This window comes from Trachinotus anak, unplaced genomic scaffold, assembly GCF_046630095.1.
Source record: "Trachinotus anak isolate AG129_WGS33_773 ecotype Australia unplaced genomic scaffold, CSIRO_AGI_Tana_v1 ptg000025l, whole genome shotgun sequence".
Taxonomy (NCBI): Eukaryota; Metazoa; Chordata; class Actinopteri; order Carangiformes; family Carangidae; genus Trachinotus; species Trachinotus anak.
In genome coordinates, this window is record NW_027273876.1 from 6,971,318 (window position 1) to 6,990,027 (window position 18,710).

The 18,710-nt window shown below is 41.5% G+C and overlaps 1 protein-coding gene across 1 annotated transcript in view; it reads right to left on the reverse strand.

Moving 5' to 3' along the window:
- psme4b (proteasome activator subunit 4b) overlaps positions 1-18,710 on the reverse strand; it is a 37,003-nt gene that overhangs the window by 5,601 nt on the left and 12,692 nt on the right. The window contains exons 16-43 of the mRNA XM_071462927.1: positions 17,109-17,207; positions 16,645-16,714; positions 15,438-15,505; positions 14,687-14,890; positions 12,300-12,457; positions 11,874-11,969; positions 11,700-11,755; positions 11,509-11,565; positions 11,356-11,411; positions 11,133-11,231; positions 10,956-11,018; positions 10,716-10,811; positions 10,340-10,471; positions 8,934-9,143; positions 8,701-8,837; positions 8,494-8,547; positions 8,014-8,143; positions 6,429-6,510; positions 5,948-6,101; positions 5,431-5,497; positions 5,209-5,334; positions 4,784-4,936; positions 4,557-4,661; positions 3,293-3,384; positions 2,981-3,112; positions 2,493-2,695; positions 979-1,064; positions 671-799 (exon numbers count right to left, since the gene is read on the reverse strand). Coding sequence (XP_071319028.1) covers positions 671-799; positions 979-1,064; positions 2,493-2,695; positions 2,981-3,112; positions 3,293-3,384; positions 4,557-4,661; positions 4,784-4,936; positions 5,209-5,334; positions 5,431-5,497; positions 5,948-6,101; positions 6,429-6,510; positions 8,014-8,143; positions 8,494-8,547; positions 8,701-8,837; positions 8,934-9,143; positions 10,340-10,471; positions 10,716-10,811; positions 10,956-11,018; positions 11,133-11,231; positions 11,356-11,411; positions 11,509-11,565; positions 11,700-11,755; positions 11,874-11,969; positions 12,300-12,457; positions 14,687-14,890; positions 15,438-15,505; positions 16,645-16,714; positions 17,109-17,207 — 3,114 coding nt within the window. The remainder of the gene's footprint in view (positions 1-670; positions 800-978; positions 1,065-2,492; positions 2,696-2,980; positions 3,113-3,292; positions 3,385-4,556; positions 4,662-4,783; positions 4,937-5,208; positions 5,335-5,430; positions 5,498-5,947; positions 6,102-6,428; positions 6,511-8,013; positions 8,144-8,493; positions 8,548-8,700; positions 8,838-8,933; positions 9,144-10,339; positions 10,472-10,715; positions 10,812-10,955; positions 11,019-11,132; positions 11,232-11,355; positions 11,412-11,508; positions 11,566-11,699; positions 11,756-11,873; positions 11,970-12,299; positions 12,458-14,686; positions 14,891-15,437; positions 15,506-16,644; positions 16,715-17,108; positions 17,208-18,710) is intronic.

Consider the following 18,710-nt stretch of genomic DNA (forward strand, 5'->3'; position numbering starts at 1 on the left):
TGAAAAATCATTTGGCTGAATGCCTACCCAACAAGCAGTTCACAGAGTTACTGGGAGCTATAGAAGAATTAAAAGTGATACTGCAGTCAGCTGTCCCAAACATGTGCACACCCAAAATCACACTGTTTTTCTTCCCTCAGAACAAAGGCTAGCTGTTTCCCTCTGCTTCAAGTCTTCATGCTAAACTCAACTATCTGTCTCTTGACTGTAGCTTTATACTTAGTGCACAGATATGAGAACTGCATTGATATTCTCATTTGCCTCTTAGCAAGAAAGCCAGCAAGCACATTTCTCAAAACGTCAACCTATTCCTTTAAATAACTTGCGCACAACATGATGTCTTGTTCCCAGCAGATGAAAAAGAAATTTAGGTTTGGGTGTCAAGGTGAAAGCAAAAAATGTTGCTTTCACGCTTTCTCATCTCGGCTACCATCGGATATGAAAGTGAATGGCTAGATCTGAGAACAGGCATTTCTCCACAGGGGTGGCGCTCATACAAAACTCACAGCAGAAACACTGCAAGCATCAAAAGTAAGCAAATTTAAATAGCACAGGTTGTTTTTAGCATAACAACACCTTGGGCTGCATTAGGCTCGCAACACTGACAGCGGGCAGGTGGGCCAGTGCGTGTGTGTGTGTGTGTGTGTGTGCACGCGTGTGAGCATATTACCTCTTCCAGCGCTGCCAGAACCAGAGGGATGTGCTCAGGATACAGCAGGCCCTGGGACATGAGAGAGAGACACGTGCGCGCATCCTGCTTCATCTCATCATAGCTCTCATCAATCTCCACCGGGGCAATCTGCAGGGAGAGAGAAACAGTGAGAGAGATGGAGAGAGGTAGGAAGACACACAGCTACGCACTTTGAGTAAATGAAGAGAGAAATTGAGTTTAATGGGCAAGTAAGATTGAGTGGGTAATAATGCTGTGCTGGGACCTGTGTGTGTGTGTGTGTGTATACTGTATATGTGTGTTGTTACCTTGAAGAGTAGAGGCAGGAGCTGTAGTTGCTGCTGAACAGGAGTGGTAAAAGTTCGCCCCGCGCTCGCCATCAACCATTTCAACACTGCAAGTGGGACACACATACACACAGAGGAGATTTTGGATTGCTGCCATATAATAAAAACAACAGACTTGGCGCTGTGACCTTCCTGCATTGCTCTGGTAATAAAACACAATCTATCATGATTTAGTATCTAATGATTTGGATAATTTCATAACCAGATATTAATCTGTATCAAGGAGATGAGAGTGATAACAGAAACTGAAAGAGCAGCAAAGCGCAAATGTTAAGACAAGAGATGAGATCTAAATTCCATCTTTGGCAAACAGGAATCCAACCACCTGAACATGTGTGAACAAACATACAAAAATACCGTCTGGAACTAAAATGAAATATCTGCCTCAAAACTAACCAGATTTTTTTGGTTTCAAATAATTCTCTGCCCTTAAGAGACACTAACATTATTACATTTGTCAATGTAATAATGATTTCATGTTTTATTTTTCATTTCACTTTCAGTTTTTTGTAAATGTCATTTTCCTACATGAAGGTCTAAACACAGTTCGAAGGCCTCCTCATCACTGCTGGTAATACAAATCTGTTGGAAAATATGAAATACTTTATTTTTCATTAATCCAAAAGTAATCAAAATTTAAATGTACTATTATGGTATTTTTTTTTTTTTTTTTTTGAGTCCCAGAAGATTACTAAAACCTCAAAATTTCCCAAAGTGTGTCCTCAGTAGTCACTATGGCCTTACTTACATACTTCTGGTGGTATTTGGCCATGTAGATAGTTTTGGTTTCATGGTTTTTAGGTTTAATCGTTTGAGATTTCCTGCAGCACTTTTGAAGAGACGTTGCTTTTGAATTTTAAAAATACAATTTTTCAATGCTGTGAGCACCAACAATGAAAATCCACCTCCAAATCCCCATCATTACCGGTAAAATAAAATAAAAAACTATGTGCATGGCAATATACCACTGGAGGCAAGTGATATGAAAAAAAAAAAGTTTTTGCAATTTGGGAGAACTGACCCTTTAACTGAATATGTGAAAAAATATAAAATGCTGAAAAACTAAATGAATACAATTTATTTAACTCCTGTTGGAGACTGGCCTGTAACTAAGAGGTAAACAAAACCAATAATAAAATCTAGTACAAATTACTGCACTATGTGACCCGTAAAAATGTTAATACTAGAGACTCCCTCCAAAATATTGAATTGGACTCCATGACTTCTTTTTGAAAGGCTTGAAAGCACACCCTTTAAATACCCTTTCATCTACACCCACAGATCTGAAGGGTGAAATCAATAAGGGGCCACAGCTTTCAGTTCTGTTTCATCTGGCTTCAGTATGTCTGTCGATTTCATCAAGAGAACAAGTTGTCCTTGTCTACTGTATATTTTTCCCCACAGTCATTGTCTGTCCTCGGCCTACACCGTGTCCATCCACCACACAGTTTACATGCTTGCATCTACATTCTGACCCGTCTTGAGCAGTTTGACAGCCTGGGTGCGCTCGTCCGTCTCCTGGGTGTTCTCCTCGTGGACGTGGTTGTGGATCTCTGGCTCCGATGTGAGGGGCTTGAGCCGCTCTAGGACCCGAGTGACGAATTCTGCCACGTGGGGGGAGAAGGTGGGCCGGGTGTGGGGCAGGGCCACGTCTATCATGAAGATATAGGTCAGGACACTGGAGAGAGAGAGAGAGAGAGAGGGAGAGAGACAGAGACAGAGAGAGAGACAGGAAGAGAGAGGGTAAGGAAGGAGAGGCAGGATGGAGTGGAAACAGAAAGGAAAAGAAACAAAGAAAGGATAAGAGACCCAAATAGGCAATAGGAAAAGCTGAGACACACATGCAGATAAATAAAGAGGCTTAAAATTGAACAACCCAAACAGTACACACAGGATAATTAGATTAACCTATTTAAACATGATTATATAATCCAGAGGAGATAACGCCAAGTTCATTTGGTACCTGCCAATGCGCTCCCTGACATTCTTATACACCTGGGTGAGTTTGGGCTCCAGGTAAGCCAGCAGCCTGTGCAGCAGTTCAGAAACTCTCCACTGCTGCTGGGCCAGACCTCCCTGAAGCACATACAGCAAACTGACAGAGAAAAAGATAGAGGAGGATGCAGGGGGTGGGGGTCGCTGTGTTATTGCGGCACTTCGGCTCGACATATGTCAGCTCAGGTTACTACAGCAGCCTGAAATCAGAAACCTCTGAAATACTGACGCTGTTCGTATAGTTATTCAGGCACATGGACACACGCACAAGCCCACGTACCTGGCGTCCCTGAATGATCCGCCCTCTCCACTGAGGGGGCTCTCCATCAGCAGCTCAAACAGCCAGTGGAGCTTCCTGGGGTCCCGGCCCTCCTATTGGATGGCAGCCAGTACAAAATAGACTTATTTTTGGAACTATTACTTCAGGTTGTATTCTCACACTGAGGTACTGCATGCACAGATTCCCATACTTTTACTTCCACTGGAAACAGAGAAAGTAGGTCCTAGTCCAAAACTGTAGGTTTTTGTATTTTATGATCATGATTATTTGTATGTTTTACTAATTACCTAAAACAAAGTGATTTTTTTTTTTAAAAGAGCAAATCAGTTTAAACTGGTTTTCAACCAAATTTTATGTCAAAAGTTTTGAGTCCTGCTGAAATAAGATGCAGACAACAACAATGGATGCTAGCAATTCTGTAAAGGCTGTTGTTAGCCACAGCACTGCTTTAAGCCTCTGAGCTTAATGCTAATGTTAACTTGGCAACAAAGTTATGAGTTTGTTAAGATGCAATTATTAACAACAAAGTTAAGATGCAGACAACAACACTTCATGGTTGTTATCCACAGCACTGCTTTGGGCTATCTGCTAATGGTAGCTTAGCAACATGCTGACAAAGACAATATTAACATGATGGAGTTTAGCGGTGTAATGTTTACCATTGTTACCACCTTGATTTTAGCAATCTAATATTCGTTAATTAGCGCTAAATACAAAGTACGACTGAAGCCGATGGGGATGTCATTAGTTTTGTAGGTATTTGATCCTAAACAATATGAACAAATTTTCACCTGATGATGGTACTAGATGAAAAGGGAAGGGATCGCTTACAATTTATTTTGAGGAGAACGTGAATTGGAAGTGGAATAAATGAATGAATGGAAATCCATTCAATAACTGTTGAGATTTTTCACTCAAATTACAAATGTCAACCTCATGATGGTGCTGAAGAAAAAGTTTATCCCTCTGGGAACCATGAATGAATTTGTACATAATTTTCTGGACCAAAGTGGTGGCCATCCCTGGAGCCATATGCCACTACTTGTCTAAAAATAACAAGAAAGATTATTTTTGCTGCAAACTGTGTTTTTAAAATCTAGTTTTTACCTGAATGTTTGTTTTTATTGATTTTTAATCTTCTTAATCTGATTTTCACCACCTCCACCTCTTATATAGAGAATAAACAGGATCAATTCCCAGATTTCTTTAATGAGCCCTGAGCTGCGTTGCATATGGAGTATTTGTATGCATGTTGGGGACTCACACAGGCAGTCGCGATGCAGGTGCCCCAGTCTGTGTAGGTTTCCACTGTGATGTTGGTTAATGCTGTTCTGATCAGAGGACACAACAGCTGCCATAACCTGTCCACCTGAGCACACACACACACAATAATGAAAGTTTTTATTAATATTGACTTTTCTTATCAAAAAGTAGTGCAGTGTGTACATTTGTCCCTGTGTGTGTGTGTGTGTGTGTGTGTGTCTCCAGTACCTTGCTGAAACTCCAGAGTTTGCTGCCTCTGATTAGTCCTGCAGTAATCTCACACACACAGCGCTGGGAGCTCTCATGGGGGTCGCTGGCAAGCTGCTCTAGGTGAGGCCATAGTAACGGCAGGAACACGTCGCCATAGTTACGAAACAGCCCCTGTCAATCAAACGTGAGCATGAATGTTGGTTCGATGTGGAGAAACAAGGATCTTTCCTTCTTTTCTTCAACCAAAGAAAGACAGATTACAGTCATTTGTTTGACGCAAGTGAAGTGTCAGCTGACTGACGGAGAACAATGAATCACAGCAGTTGATGACACAAATTCCAGCTCTGCGGAGTTCAATTCAGCCTTGGGTAGTGGTGGTATGCTGTGTCACTTCTTTGTAAAAGATTTGTCAGATCGATTTAGACTGAGAATTTAAATTGCACCTTGAAGAGACAGAAGCGACGGGGGTTGAAGCTGTCTTTTCCTTTCCGATCCTCCAGAGAGAGGAACTCTATTAGCTGGTCAATAAACTCCGGGTCTGAGAAATATTCAAAGATGATCTTTTCACCCTAAGTGACACACAAACACACACCAAATGTAATGATAGTAACACTGAGGCACCAGTGAGAGACTTTGTGTGTGGTTTGAGCAGCATAGGCATCCACCTCACTCATCTCCTCATACGGCAGGTCATCACTTGGCTTTTCAGAAGCTGCATAGATCATCATTTCTCTGAAAGGAGCGGGAGACAAAGAAGAGGCTGCTGTGATTTATAGATAACAACACACGTTAAAAAAAACACGGACAGACACATACTGTCTTCAAATAAGCAGCAAGGATAAATGAATGATTAGAAAGTCGGTTAGTCAGCAAGCCATCCACACACAGGGAGACAGCGCTCTACCTATACATCAATGCTTATATCTAGGCCAGGCAGTAAGTCGTTCAGTTAGTCTTATCTAGGCCAGGCCGTGACAGGAAGTCAGTTCAACATCCTGCTAGTTATCCCGCCACTCAGATCAGCCATCCAGCAGTTAGTCAGACGTAAAGTTAGCCACAAAACCATGTATCAAATTAACCAGACAGTTAAGTCAATCAGCTTTTCAGCTCCATCCAACCGAGCAGTTAATCAGTCTTCCACCTACTTAATCCACCACCTAAACACTCAGTCACTCTCTTCACCTCGGCCATGAGTAGTAGCCCCAGTGTGTTTTCTCCACACAGGGCTGAGAATCCCACTGTTCCTGACTGAGAGGTAGGCTGCTGCTGTCGTACTGCAGCCAGCGATTCCCCTCGCGATCCCCTATGCACAGACCCTCTGGATCCTCTATACCACCTGAAAACACAACGCACAAATGCATGAAAACTCCTGAACACACACACGGATCAACATGCGGTGTCCTATTAGTGTGTGGAGTGTGTGAAGTTTTTAAATTTCAAGCTATTCATTTTCTAAAAGAAAGCAAATGTAGATGTATATTCTGGTCACATTGTTTACTCACTGGGAAGTTACTAAAGAATTCATCTCTACATCGTGATGCATTATTATATGATACATATTTATTTTATCAAAATAGCTTCCTGCAAAAATAAACAAGAACTACAAGTTTCAGTTGAACATACGATTGTGCTGTTTATTGTGTATTTTTGTGTGCATACTGACTGATATCTGATGGCTTCACCACCACTTTCTTTCTTGGTCGTTTCAGCTGTTTCAGGATCCCAGCCATTGCTGAGATCGCCACCTAAGAGAGAGAGAAAGGATATATTTAGGAGTAAAGCCTTACATTAGGAGGGAAGTTTTCCATTTTCTGAACTGTCGGTGCAGATCCCAGAGCTGATGCCATAAAGTGACCCCGAGCTACAATTAAATCCAGACCTACAGGTAGTACACTTTAATTGGAGCCCCACATAAACACAGTGGCTGCTCTGGGTCCAGTCATATTAAATGTGCTGTCTGTACCTTTGCCCTAATCGAGATAGAGGGGTGAAATTTGCACTGGTAAGTCTCAGTTTTACTTTATTCTCTGGGATTGCTGCTGATCTTTTTTCCTTTAATGTACTGGTCACACTGCTAGTTGTTTTTTAGCTACTCACACTTGCCTTTTTGACACAGGTCCCTTTAGACAATTGATGTCATTGTATTAGTGTGTTGTCCATGTTATGCTTTTATTTTGCAGAGGATGACATTTTGCTCAACTGTACATTTGGAAATACATGAATGACAATTAAAAACCCCAGCTGTTTCCCTAATCAGTATGACACACTAATGTTATGCAGGTGTTGACTATGTGTTGACTGTAAAAAAGAGAAAAAAAATTAAGAATGGTGAAAAAAAGCTGGTATGCATACTAAAAAAGGCTTGATTGTTGAGTGTGCTGTTGATGGATACTATTGTCCCACAATACAATGCACAAATTGTGCCGCCTGTTGCAGCTCCAAAGATGCTGATTGGCTCTCTCTCCTTCTCACAGACCATGTGAGTCTCTACAAAGCTCTGCTTACACAACTTGATTGTGCAGGAAACCTGTCAAAAGTCTGTGTGTGCATTTTTTCTTTGACTCACAGCTTGCTGACAGTAAGTCTGCAAGTCTGAAACTGAATACACAAACCTGCAAAACACAGTTTGCAGGCAGGAACCTAAAAATACAAGCTTAAAAAAATCTGTTTACAGTTACAAACCTAAATGGACAAGCTTACAAAACTAAGACTGAATTAATGATATAATTTTCCATTCAGAGGAAATTGAGGCTCTACTCACAGCTGCAAACAATTTCAATAAAATGCAAATTTAAAAAAAGCATTAAATCATTATTAAGACATTTAGCTTTCTCTTTGTTGAGTTTAACTGGCAATGACAATCTAAAGTCACATCCTGATTGACACCTAAGGTGCATCTATTGTAACATTTTTCCTGGGATGCTGACTTCTTATATGCTGACTGCAAAAACAGTGCACTATAAAGATTAGTTTGTGGTATGAAATTGAGTCGCAGCCTCTGTGATTAAGCCATTAAATCATCATTCAATCATCAAATAACATCTGTGTTTGAACAGAATTTAAATATTTCTGCTTTGGTGATTTTCTAGCATGAGGTTTGATGTGAACTGCGTGTTACACACGAGGAACCAGAAAAAGCTTTTAGTCATGCCAGTGGAATATCAAACACTTTACCGTAAGCTGTTTGCCTTTTATTCACACAAACACAAACTCAGACAGACACACAAGACGCGCGTGCGGCAGCAGACCTTGCGTATGCTGATGGAGTCGTGTATGAGGCTCTGTGTGAAGTAGAGGATGGCGTCAGGGGGCAGCGGGTGATCTTCTCTCAGCAGGAGAGACAGCAGGTCTGTGGCCATGTGCTCAAACTTCCAGGGCCTTAAACACAAGCAAGTGTTATTACTGTGGTAGCGCATACCTTTGTTATACATGTGTCTTTTAAATAAAGATTTGTGGTGAGTCTCTGCTACAATATGCTGCTTTTTCAGTTTCTGTTTAAATATAACTTCATAGTTTTATTTACACTGTACAGGCCAACATCACTGGCTAGACAGCGTAGGAGGAGGAAAGTGCTTTTGCAACTGCAACTGCTGCTGGTTGAGGTTATGTCCCTTTTATGTACAGAATTCATACTGTATGAAATAACTACAATTTGTACAAATACAATATCTCTGTACAGATATGCCTAACAAGTGCGTATACTTATAATACATATAGAGATAACCCACAGGTCTCTGTCTTCAAGGCAATCCAAGAGGTCATTGACCAGCTTCTCATATTTCCTGCAAAAATGAAAAACAGGCATTAGTGAATAGTACTACTATTGTGCTAGTAGTAAAAATGGTATTAAGTGAAATAGTAAAAAAAAGCTACGACGGTAGTGAAGCTGAATGAGCGAATGTAATAACAACTATTAATAATCATTACATTCCTACCTTGCAGCAACCACGTTTTTGATTCGCTGGCGCTGAAGCCCCTCTTTCAGCTCGTCTGTGGTCGGCACCTCTAAGCAAGGTGTGGGATTTTCAGACTGTGCGATTCCATTAGCTATCTCTACACACGTCTCAGATACCTTGAAGTGTAAGTGGACAAAGGGAAGCAGTACGCAGTTTAAAAAAAAGGATCGGATGAGGGGAGTGTATTCGCTGGTAATGGACACGTTGCTCACAGTAAAATAGATCCCGATGGTGTCGTGCTGCCGATGGATCCTGTCAGTGACGTCATCCAGCAATCGACAGATGGAGGGCTTCTCCAGCGTAATCGAGGGCGACAGGCCACAGCGGACCAGAGCGGGCCACACCTCGCCAACACAGTCCCAATCCCTCGCACTGGCCAGACAAACACCACTGTGCACACTCAGCAGGCAGTACAGGGCACCCTGAGCAACACACACACACAGAACAAAGACGCATGAAAGGCCAAATTATTATAATGAAGTCAGATGATGATTATAGTGGTGTGAACACTGAAAGAACTTGCAAAACAACAGAAATCTGGGCTACTGTCTGAATTTAAAGGAGCATCTTCGCTCAAACAATCTGCACTGAGGCGATCCTTGCAGTTCATAAAGTCAGGAAGTATCATGACCACATCGTATTAATGTATTTGGTATTTATGTTCAGGCTGTCATCAGTGAAATATTTCACCTGAACAGCACCAACTAAAATGCCACAGCAGGATGTGAATAATAGAAACCTGGAAACCAGACACACACTTCACTGTTCTCAGTAGCTGCATTAGCTTCATATTAATCCAGTTGCAGGTTGTTACAGATAAATGGCAGTTACATGGACGTGTTCACCATTATCATTAAACACTGAGCATTTTCATGCACTACAGACTCTGTATAATGATACTTGTCCCAGTTTAAAGGTGATTTCCTGGTGTCAACTAAAAGTACGTGATAAATCCTCCCTTGACAAGTGACTGTCAAATCTGTCCCGCTCTTTTGGATTTAGGCAAGTTTGACAAAATCACTGGCGAGTCATCCTCACCACAACAACGACTCACAAACCTCATGTATATGTGGCTTGCACAGTTATGAAAGCAACCAAACAGCCAGCATTAGAATGAAGCAGCAGTGTCATCTTGTGTGTATTTTAATAAGAGACAAGAAACAAAGACTTCACACATTCACACATGAGGAGAGAAAATTTGTTGGTGCTGGTCTAAAGTGTGAATACTATGGACTTTGCTCCTGGCTAGTAGTACCCTCAAGGATTTCAGGAGATTAAATATACGTAAACAGAAACTCCCTGACCCTGTCTCCCCTCTGTGTCTGGTCTAGCCTTAGGGAAAGTCACTGGTCTGCAGACCTCAGGCTACCAACAGGAATGTAAAGAGAGAAAAGAGCAACAATGTAGGACGGGGCAAGGCCTGTCTCTGCCTTCAGCGCTGAAGGCCACAGGTAACCAGTGCAGGGGGGGCACACAGTTTTGGACTGACTTCAAGTTTCAGCACCACGGACAGTGATCATTATGAACAGCTATGTTAATTACCGTGTGAGTGTGTGTGTGTGTGTGTGTGTGTGTGTGTTTGTGTGTGTGTGTGTGTGTGTGTGTGTGTGGGCGGTACCTTGAACTGCTGTTGTGTGCCGTTGGTGTGTTGCGGTGAGAGCAGTTGTAGGATTCGGGGAATTAAGTCTCTGTAGGAGAAGCTATAGGTTCCCAGTGCGGCTGTCAGCACATTCTGGGCCCTGCTACGTACCTGCAAGGATACACAAACAAACACACACACACACACAAACACACACACACACAAACACAAACACACAGAGACACACACATGCACAGATGCACATACATACATTCTCAATTAATTTCTATTTCACATGAGATAGTTATGTTAATGCCACCAGGACGTCAGGAAAATGGGGAGCAGCAGATGTTCTGGTTGTATTTTTCTCATTAAAATAAATGAATGAGTTGATTAATGTGTGTTTTTGTTGTACCTGGCTGTAAGCGCTGGTAGAAAGCAGCAGCAGATCACAGAGCAGCTCCTGATGAACCACTTTATATTCACTGCCCTCAACCACCAGCTTCCTCATCTAGTCACACAAAAGTACAATTTTCAAATATCACAAAAACAGCAGCTTCTGACTGCGGACAACAGGATGCGTTTTTATTTTATGCATGTGTGATTACAGCTACATCTGTGACCGTGCACGAGGTGTGCGCGCTGTCAAGCTAACCTCGTGCTGGAGTAAAACCCGGTCAATGAGCAGTGCTCTGATGTGCTGCTTTTTCCCATGAAGCTGCAGGAGGAAAGAGGACATACTTAAACCTCCCTACAAGTGACTCATTGACAACTGACAACAATCAGCAGCCTTGTGCAATTTTTTTTTTTTTTTTTTTTTTTTTCAGCTCACCCTGTTTTCCATGGACTTCTTGACAAGAGTGAAGCTCTTCCAGCGTGAGTCAAATTCCTTCTTGTGAGTGCCTCGGAAAAACATGAGGTCACTGATGATCTGTTGTCAAGACAGTCGGAGAAAGGGGGCACTGTGAGACCTTTGCGGGCGTACCACAGTGTAGAATAATAACATCTCATACATGAATAATAAAGAAAAAATAAAAATCACTAGGCCTGGACACCTTTATGATGACAAACAGAGACTTTGTGTCATCTTCGGAGTGCTCCAAGATGTGATCTGGATGGGGAAAAGAAAAACTGTGCATTACAATCACATTCCAAACAGAGTGAGGCGTTAAGAGCTGGAGTCTAGTGGAGTTCAAATCTTCACTCACGTAGCAGCAGTCTCATGGCTTGGCAGATGGATTCTCTGTAGTTCTCCCGTGAATCATCTGGAGGGGAGGAAACACACAGATGTCCCGTATGGGCACAGAATACAGGATGAGCAGCCTTATCGCCCACTGAAACTGCTGGTGTGTGTGTGTGTGTGTGTGTGTGTGTTATGTGGCTACTTGTGTTTTCTTACCATAGTCAACACCTATATACAGCTTGATCTCCCCCAGATCCACCATGGAGGACACCCTGAGAGGAAGCAAAATATAAGGAGGAAAACGTGGCTCAAAATGTGTGTTTTTATACACTGTGTATGCTGTGTGTGTGTGTGTGTGTGTGTGTGTGTGTGTGTAGCAGCGGGTCTCACAGGTCAGATACGTGTGGTCCATCCAGAGGGGGCAACATGCTTCCAGCTCCAAGAAGGCAGTGCTGCACAATAGCAAGACTCTGCAACAGCTCCTCCCTGTGAAAGAGGCCACACATTACAGTCCTTTCACAGCAGTGTGTGTGTGCGTGTGTGTGTTCGTGTATGTTATGAAATAACTAATAAGTGTATAATGGTGTGACGACACTCTTGAGCAGCGAAATTCAACTTTTCCCCGTCTGTGCCCTTGATGAGACTTCAGCAAAAGTGCTGGGACAGATATTAAAAACAGATGTTGTGCTCCAGATTTCAATTTTTTGGATGCCGACAAATCTCATTTGTCAGGAGTGACAGGCCGGGGTTTTCTTTGTTTTATTTGTGTGCGTGCCTGATTATGTCTAAAAATGGAAGACTAAGTAGACAGCACACCTGCTCATTGGCTGCTCTCCAGAGACGTGGCCCTTGATTCGCTCCAGCTCGGGCTGCAGGAGGCGGGACAAGAGCTGGAAAACAAAGTTCTCCTCCTCGATACTAGGCACATGCCAACAAACACCCAATGCTGCCACATCTCCAGCTCTGCCCCAGTCCTGGAGGGAGAAAGTGATGTTTTCTCAGAGAGTTGTGGAGAGAGAGAGAGAGAGAGAGAGAGAGAGAGAGAGAGAGAGAGAGGGAGAGAGATGCTACCACTTTTTCCACTGGAACAACTGGCAAGCAAACCAGAACAACCAGTCCACCTCAAAACCACAGGCCAGTGTCGTCTTCTGGCGGTGAACTATTTGAAACACATTTAAGGGATAAGGACACTAAACAAGGGAGAGAAGAAAACAAATTACGTAACACACTGATCTACTTTGATGACAGACTCAGAGAAAATCACATCCAAACAAAACACAGAATCAGTGGCCATGAACTGCAGATGAAAAGAGTTTGATTTTTTGAAAAAATGGAAAGCAGAAGAGGAACGTAATTTACTGCCACCTACACATGTTGCGCTCATTTAGAAAAACAAAAATATTTTGGGGTTTTGAAAAAAAAAACAATTCCAGAGAAGCTTTTCTCATGGATGATTACAGAAAAACTGCGGTCCAGGCGGCTCAGTGGGTCTCCTGCAGCCACAGAGTAAAGCAGACAAAATTATCCATCAGCTTGCAGTTAACGGCCTTAAAGCGAGATTATGCAACTTTTGAAAAGATTTTTTTCTAAATCTATTATACATGAAAAGTTCAGTTAACAAACAAAAAAATCCGCCCTTTCTCAACTCACTTCAACTCAATACATGTTCTGCTGCTACAGCCACACTTGGTCTGGTATGACCAGATTTTTCCCTGTTTGAGTTTGTTTTACTGTTTCTCTTTATCTTGTCAACAATCAGAGGCAACGCCACGTTCGGGTCATATCTTTTAAGTCGTAATTGTGAAATGCTGGGTGGGGAAAAAGCCTTCATGTGAGCCTCCAACTTGTTATTCCCCACCCACGTGGTATACGCCCTAACCACTCGGCTGGTGGGTCACCAACAAACTGCTGGCAGAATGGCTGCACATGCACCACTGCCGGCAGTTACATCAACATAATAATCCATTTCTAACACTAATGGTTTCACTTGGCAACAAGCTGCTTCTAGCTACTGCTGCTACTTGCTAAATTAGGCTGTTTATCTATGGTTAACCACCTTGGAATAATGTGTCAACACTCTCATGTGTTTTTCCTATTCGCCCCATTCTGCTGACACTGAATGCAGCGTCAGTAATTGGGATTATGAACTGGGATTAATTCTTCCTACAAAGCTTGTTAGCTACCTGGCTACATAACAAAAAAAAAAATGGGATGAGGTAAATGCAGCACTACAGGCTGTGTCTACGTACACAAATAACAACTATTAAACATATTTCTTTGACTCTCAGCAGCAACTACTTGCAGCCCCTGTGTCAGATTTGTCAGAATATGGCAAAACAAAAAAAGAAAAGCTGCTGTGCCAACAAAAAAATCATCTTATCTGCCTCTCATGACCTCTCATTGCAGGTTAGGATATGGACATGAGTTGTGAGCAGCTCATCCGAAGACACAGATTGCTTGTATTAAAGGATTTGTACAGGCCTTTAGAGGTATTCAATATTTACAGAGACAACTCTGAATAGTCAGTCACTGTGTGACCCCCTCAGATTTATCTCATGACCCTTTTTGGGGTTCCAATCTCCAGGTTGGGACCCACTGTCTTAGATGAATGACAGCATCTTTACATTTTATGCTCCCTGTCTGTGCTTTTTTCTGTGTTAGATTTTGATGTTATCTCTTTTCCCTTATCTGCTATTTTCCATCTTTGTGTACTAATGTGTTTAGTTGTTGTGCAAAGAACGCAGCTTGACATCAAATTAGAAATATAAAGAGAGACAGCAACACAGAGAGAGATAGCAGTATTAGCCAGTGTACGTCCCAGCAGTGTAGCCATTTAATTTCAATTTGATAAATGCTTCCTAATTGTGTTCCCTGGAAATGGAAAGGCGAGTGTGTGCAATTACCAAACCTGTAACATCTCATTTAATTTAACTGAGAAAGAGCAGTTTTAAAGATTCTACTTGTGGCATTTTGTATTTCCAAGAAACCCTCATTGTTTCCTGTCACAGACTAGATACTGTAATAGCTGTGATGACAGCCAATTACCACTCGAGGTGGTTAGCAAATGAGCGGCAGCTGGAACTACGCAGCTCAAAACAAGGAACAGGATATAACTTAAGTATTAGTTCATAAGACTGATCATTTTTTGGTCTCCTTTTGTGCCACAGCAGTTTTAGGATGCATGTATGTGTGCATGTGTTTACCCGTATAGGAAGGTCAGTATCGAAACCTCCAGAGGTGCTGCGGTACTCGGTGGGATAGATGAGGGACAGTGACCGGAGTGTGTGCTCCAGCAGACTGCAGGCGAGTGTGTACGCCCGTTTACAGCGCAGTCGCACGCAGACACACAGGATCCGCTCCAGGTCCCCCTGGTATCTCAACAGCTGTTCACCATCCACACGGGTTACCTAAAAACAACACACACACACACACACACACACACACACACACACACACAACACACACACACACACACAACACACACACGAGACACAGGCAATTCAGTGGAGAGTTGTGTCTTAAATATTGAGGTTCTCCTGTAAATCACAGCATCTGGCTTGCTCCCACTCCCATTAAGCTCCCAGGAGCAATAAAACAAAACAGAAAGGTTATCAATATGTTCTGGTTAACAACAAAGCTCTTTGATATTTATGGCCGTGCAGGGTGCACGCTGCAAAAAATGTCTTTGGGTCATCATTTCTGCTCATACAATATCACAATTGTAGTCTTATCTTTAAAAACAAAAAGAGTGTCGTGGTAGTGAGGAAGTGACTCCTATCCTGAAAACAAACCGATCTGTAATGCAATCAAGTAAATATGCCGACCCCGCTGTGGCATTTTCAATCATTTTAAACACTGAATAACTTTTTAAGACATAAACTGGGACATAAGTTAGTAGGATTCATATTTTTTAGAGTGTTGAAGCCCTTGGGAGGTGACAGATCCTTGTCTCACCTCAGAGAGCAGCTGGAGATTCCACAACAGCTCCTTATCCAGCTCGTCTTCACTCTGCAACTCCTCGTCTATACACACACACACACGCGCGCGCACACACACACACACACACGGACACATATAAAGAAGCTGAGTTATGCACTGTATTGCTCTCATGAGACGCTGAGCTCCTTTTGCTGAATTTTGAGGTCATTTCAGTTTTTCGTCATGCTAGCAGTGTAGTTTTAGGGATTTCAGGTGGTTGGTCCAGCACTCAGCACTCAACTATTGGGTGGATTGGCACTAAATTTTATATGATATAAATATTCATGGTCCCAAGAGGATGGACTCCACTGACTTTAGTGATCCTAGCATTTCCCCCTTGACATTTGTGTAGAGATTGAAATGTCTCAACTATCAAACTAACTGCTATGAAATTTGGTACAGATGTTCATGTCCCTCTAAGGATGAAGTGTATTAACTTTAGTGATTCTTTTTTTTTTTTCATTTAGAGCCACCATCATACCAAGAATGTTATTTGTTGTTTATGACCAAATGCCAGCAAAATTACATCCCCATCAGCCTGTGGTGCTGATTAGCAAATGCTAACTCGCTAAACTAAGATGGTGAACATAGTGAAAGATAAGATGGTGAAAATTACACCAGCTAAACATAATGACATCAACATGCTAGCAGTGTAATTGTGCAGCATGTTAGCATTTAGCTGAAATCACAGCGGACTACTGTATAGCCTGACAGAGATGCTAGCATGGCTGCACTTTTAATCTATCTTTGATAATTACACAATTACATAAAAAAAAATTAAAATATACATATATATTGTTACATATATGATATATTAACCTCTATGTTAATATCCTTACAAAGTAACACTTTTTTGTTCATTTTAGCCACCGCTTTGTTGCAAAAACTCAACTTTTGCTTGTTTAATTTAAAAAAAAACACACCAAAAAAACAAAAAACAAACATTGTTTTGATTTTGCATACTCTCATGACTTCACACTGTGTCCAATCAGGTCTCTTAACTGATCTTCACTGCACAGACAGTCGATTTCATTTAGCAGTGAATTAACTTGTGAATGAAGTCATTCAAATCTCATTAGATTCTAGAGGACTTGAACAGTCTTCATGCAAACACACTGTCTACACACACACACACACACACATTCACACACGACTGTTCACACACTAACAGCATGATACTGACTGTCAGTAATGTGGAAAATGACGCTGCAGCAGTGAGGGACGAACAGACGCAGTGACTCGGCGGGATGACACTGCAAACACAGACACACAAAATGCATGCATATGCACACAAGCACACACACATTTAGATGCACAAGCACAAGCACAAGCATGCAGAAAAACACATCAGTGAGGAATAATTACGAAGTGAAGTAACCAAGAAAACAGTGAAAAGTAAAATAACACAGTCGATGAGGAGTTAACTACAGTATGACTTGTAAGTGGAGGTGTTGAATTAAGAAAATAAAAAAATAAGATTTTTTATGATGACATTATTAGGTTGTATTGTATTATATATATCAAAATCTACATCAGCGTACGAGTCTCACAGACTTTCTTCTGTGTTGCATTTTTTCTTGATCTTGAGAGTCAAATTCACAAATCTACTAGTACAGAACAGAGTGACAGATAAAAACACACTCATACCTTTGCTGCAGCTCGACACATGTCAGCCACCATCCGGCCTGACACACACGTCTCAAAGATGTTGGAGGTGGCAAAGTTATACACCTTCTGCAACGCCACCTAACATGAAGGCAAAGTTTGGGGGGGATCAGATGACGCATATGCAGCAACTCGTGTGTATGTATTACAATTTGAAAACTTTTCACTGACCTAAATGCAATTTTTCTCCACATACAAAACTGATGTTTGATAATAATTAATGACATATGCTTTTTTGTCCTACTGTGCTGCTACATCAGGGTTTAAATGAGGGCAATACTGCAGAAATGACAGAAGATATTCGTACTGATTATATTCAAAGTACTCAGCTCATACCAAAGGGAACTGTGGCTGCTAAATTTTTAACATAACATCAACAGAAATTACATACCATCCTCATAACAGTTACTGCTCCAAATCTATATTATTCTGTAACAACCAGCATTACAGTGGGTTTTTCTGGTCTCTGTTGCTCATACACCATAAGTTTCCCTCTTGTCTTTGAGCCATATACCCTTTATAGCCTTTTTCAACAGCACACATTCTGACTTGTCGCAGCAGGAAAAGCAGAGGGGGAACTAATAAAATTAATGATGCCTCAGCACTATTTAAGTGTCCCAGTGCGTCATGACAGTGAGCCAGCGTGCACTAAACCAGGACCCTGAAACTGAAGCATCTAAATGGAATTCAGCCATCATTCATTTAATTATTTACAACTGTGCTTTTGCTACTGTGACTACACTACATTACCTATACTTCTACTTTCATTACATATGTTTTAAGTGGGTATGAATAATTCACTTGCTTATTAATTTTTTCATTGCCATTAAAGTGTAATTCCAGTAATGAATTCTCCTGCTACATCAGTGTTACTCAGTTAGTCCAATGTAGCTTCTTGTCATTATTAAAAACGCTGCACTGATTATACACATGAAGGTCAGTTTACTTGTCACGAGATGCATTACTCAGCCTGTGAAAGCAGCTGTATCCTGTCCTCTGTGGCTCTGGATCAGCTGTCCAAAACTTGAAAAAAAAGACCCTGATGAACGATGGTGTCATGAGGGTTTTTTTTTTTGGCGTGTTTTTTGCATGTCAAACTGGAGCTGCGGGGCTTGAAAGATACGTACATCTGTGAGGCATTTAGGGTGGGGGTGCTTTCTACTGAAGTTGGGTGGACTTAAATGTGAATAATTTTGTACAAACACATCAGTCACATGAATGTAATGTAATGGTTGTAATGTATATAAAGCCCTCAAAACTGGGGAAACTGAGCCCTGAGTTTTTCCCCTATAACATTTAATATTCACAATTACATAACCAACCATCATCTTAAGGAATTATTGAAGAGTTTAACATTAAAAACTCAGCTACTCTGCTTTATCAGGACCACATGGGTGTGTTTTGATTGTCAGTGCCCTGGCAACACAAGCAAATAACCCCACAGTTGTCATAATATTTTCATATTTTCTTAATAATGTTAAATCTTGATTGGCGCACAGAAATATGTAACATCACTTTTTCAGACTGAGCCCCACCTACTTCAAACCAGTGAGAAGAGCAGATAAAACAGCAGAGACAGAAATG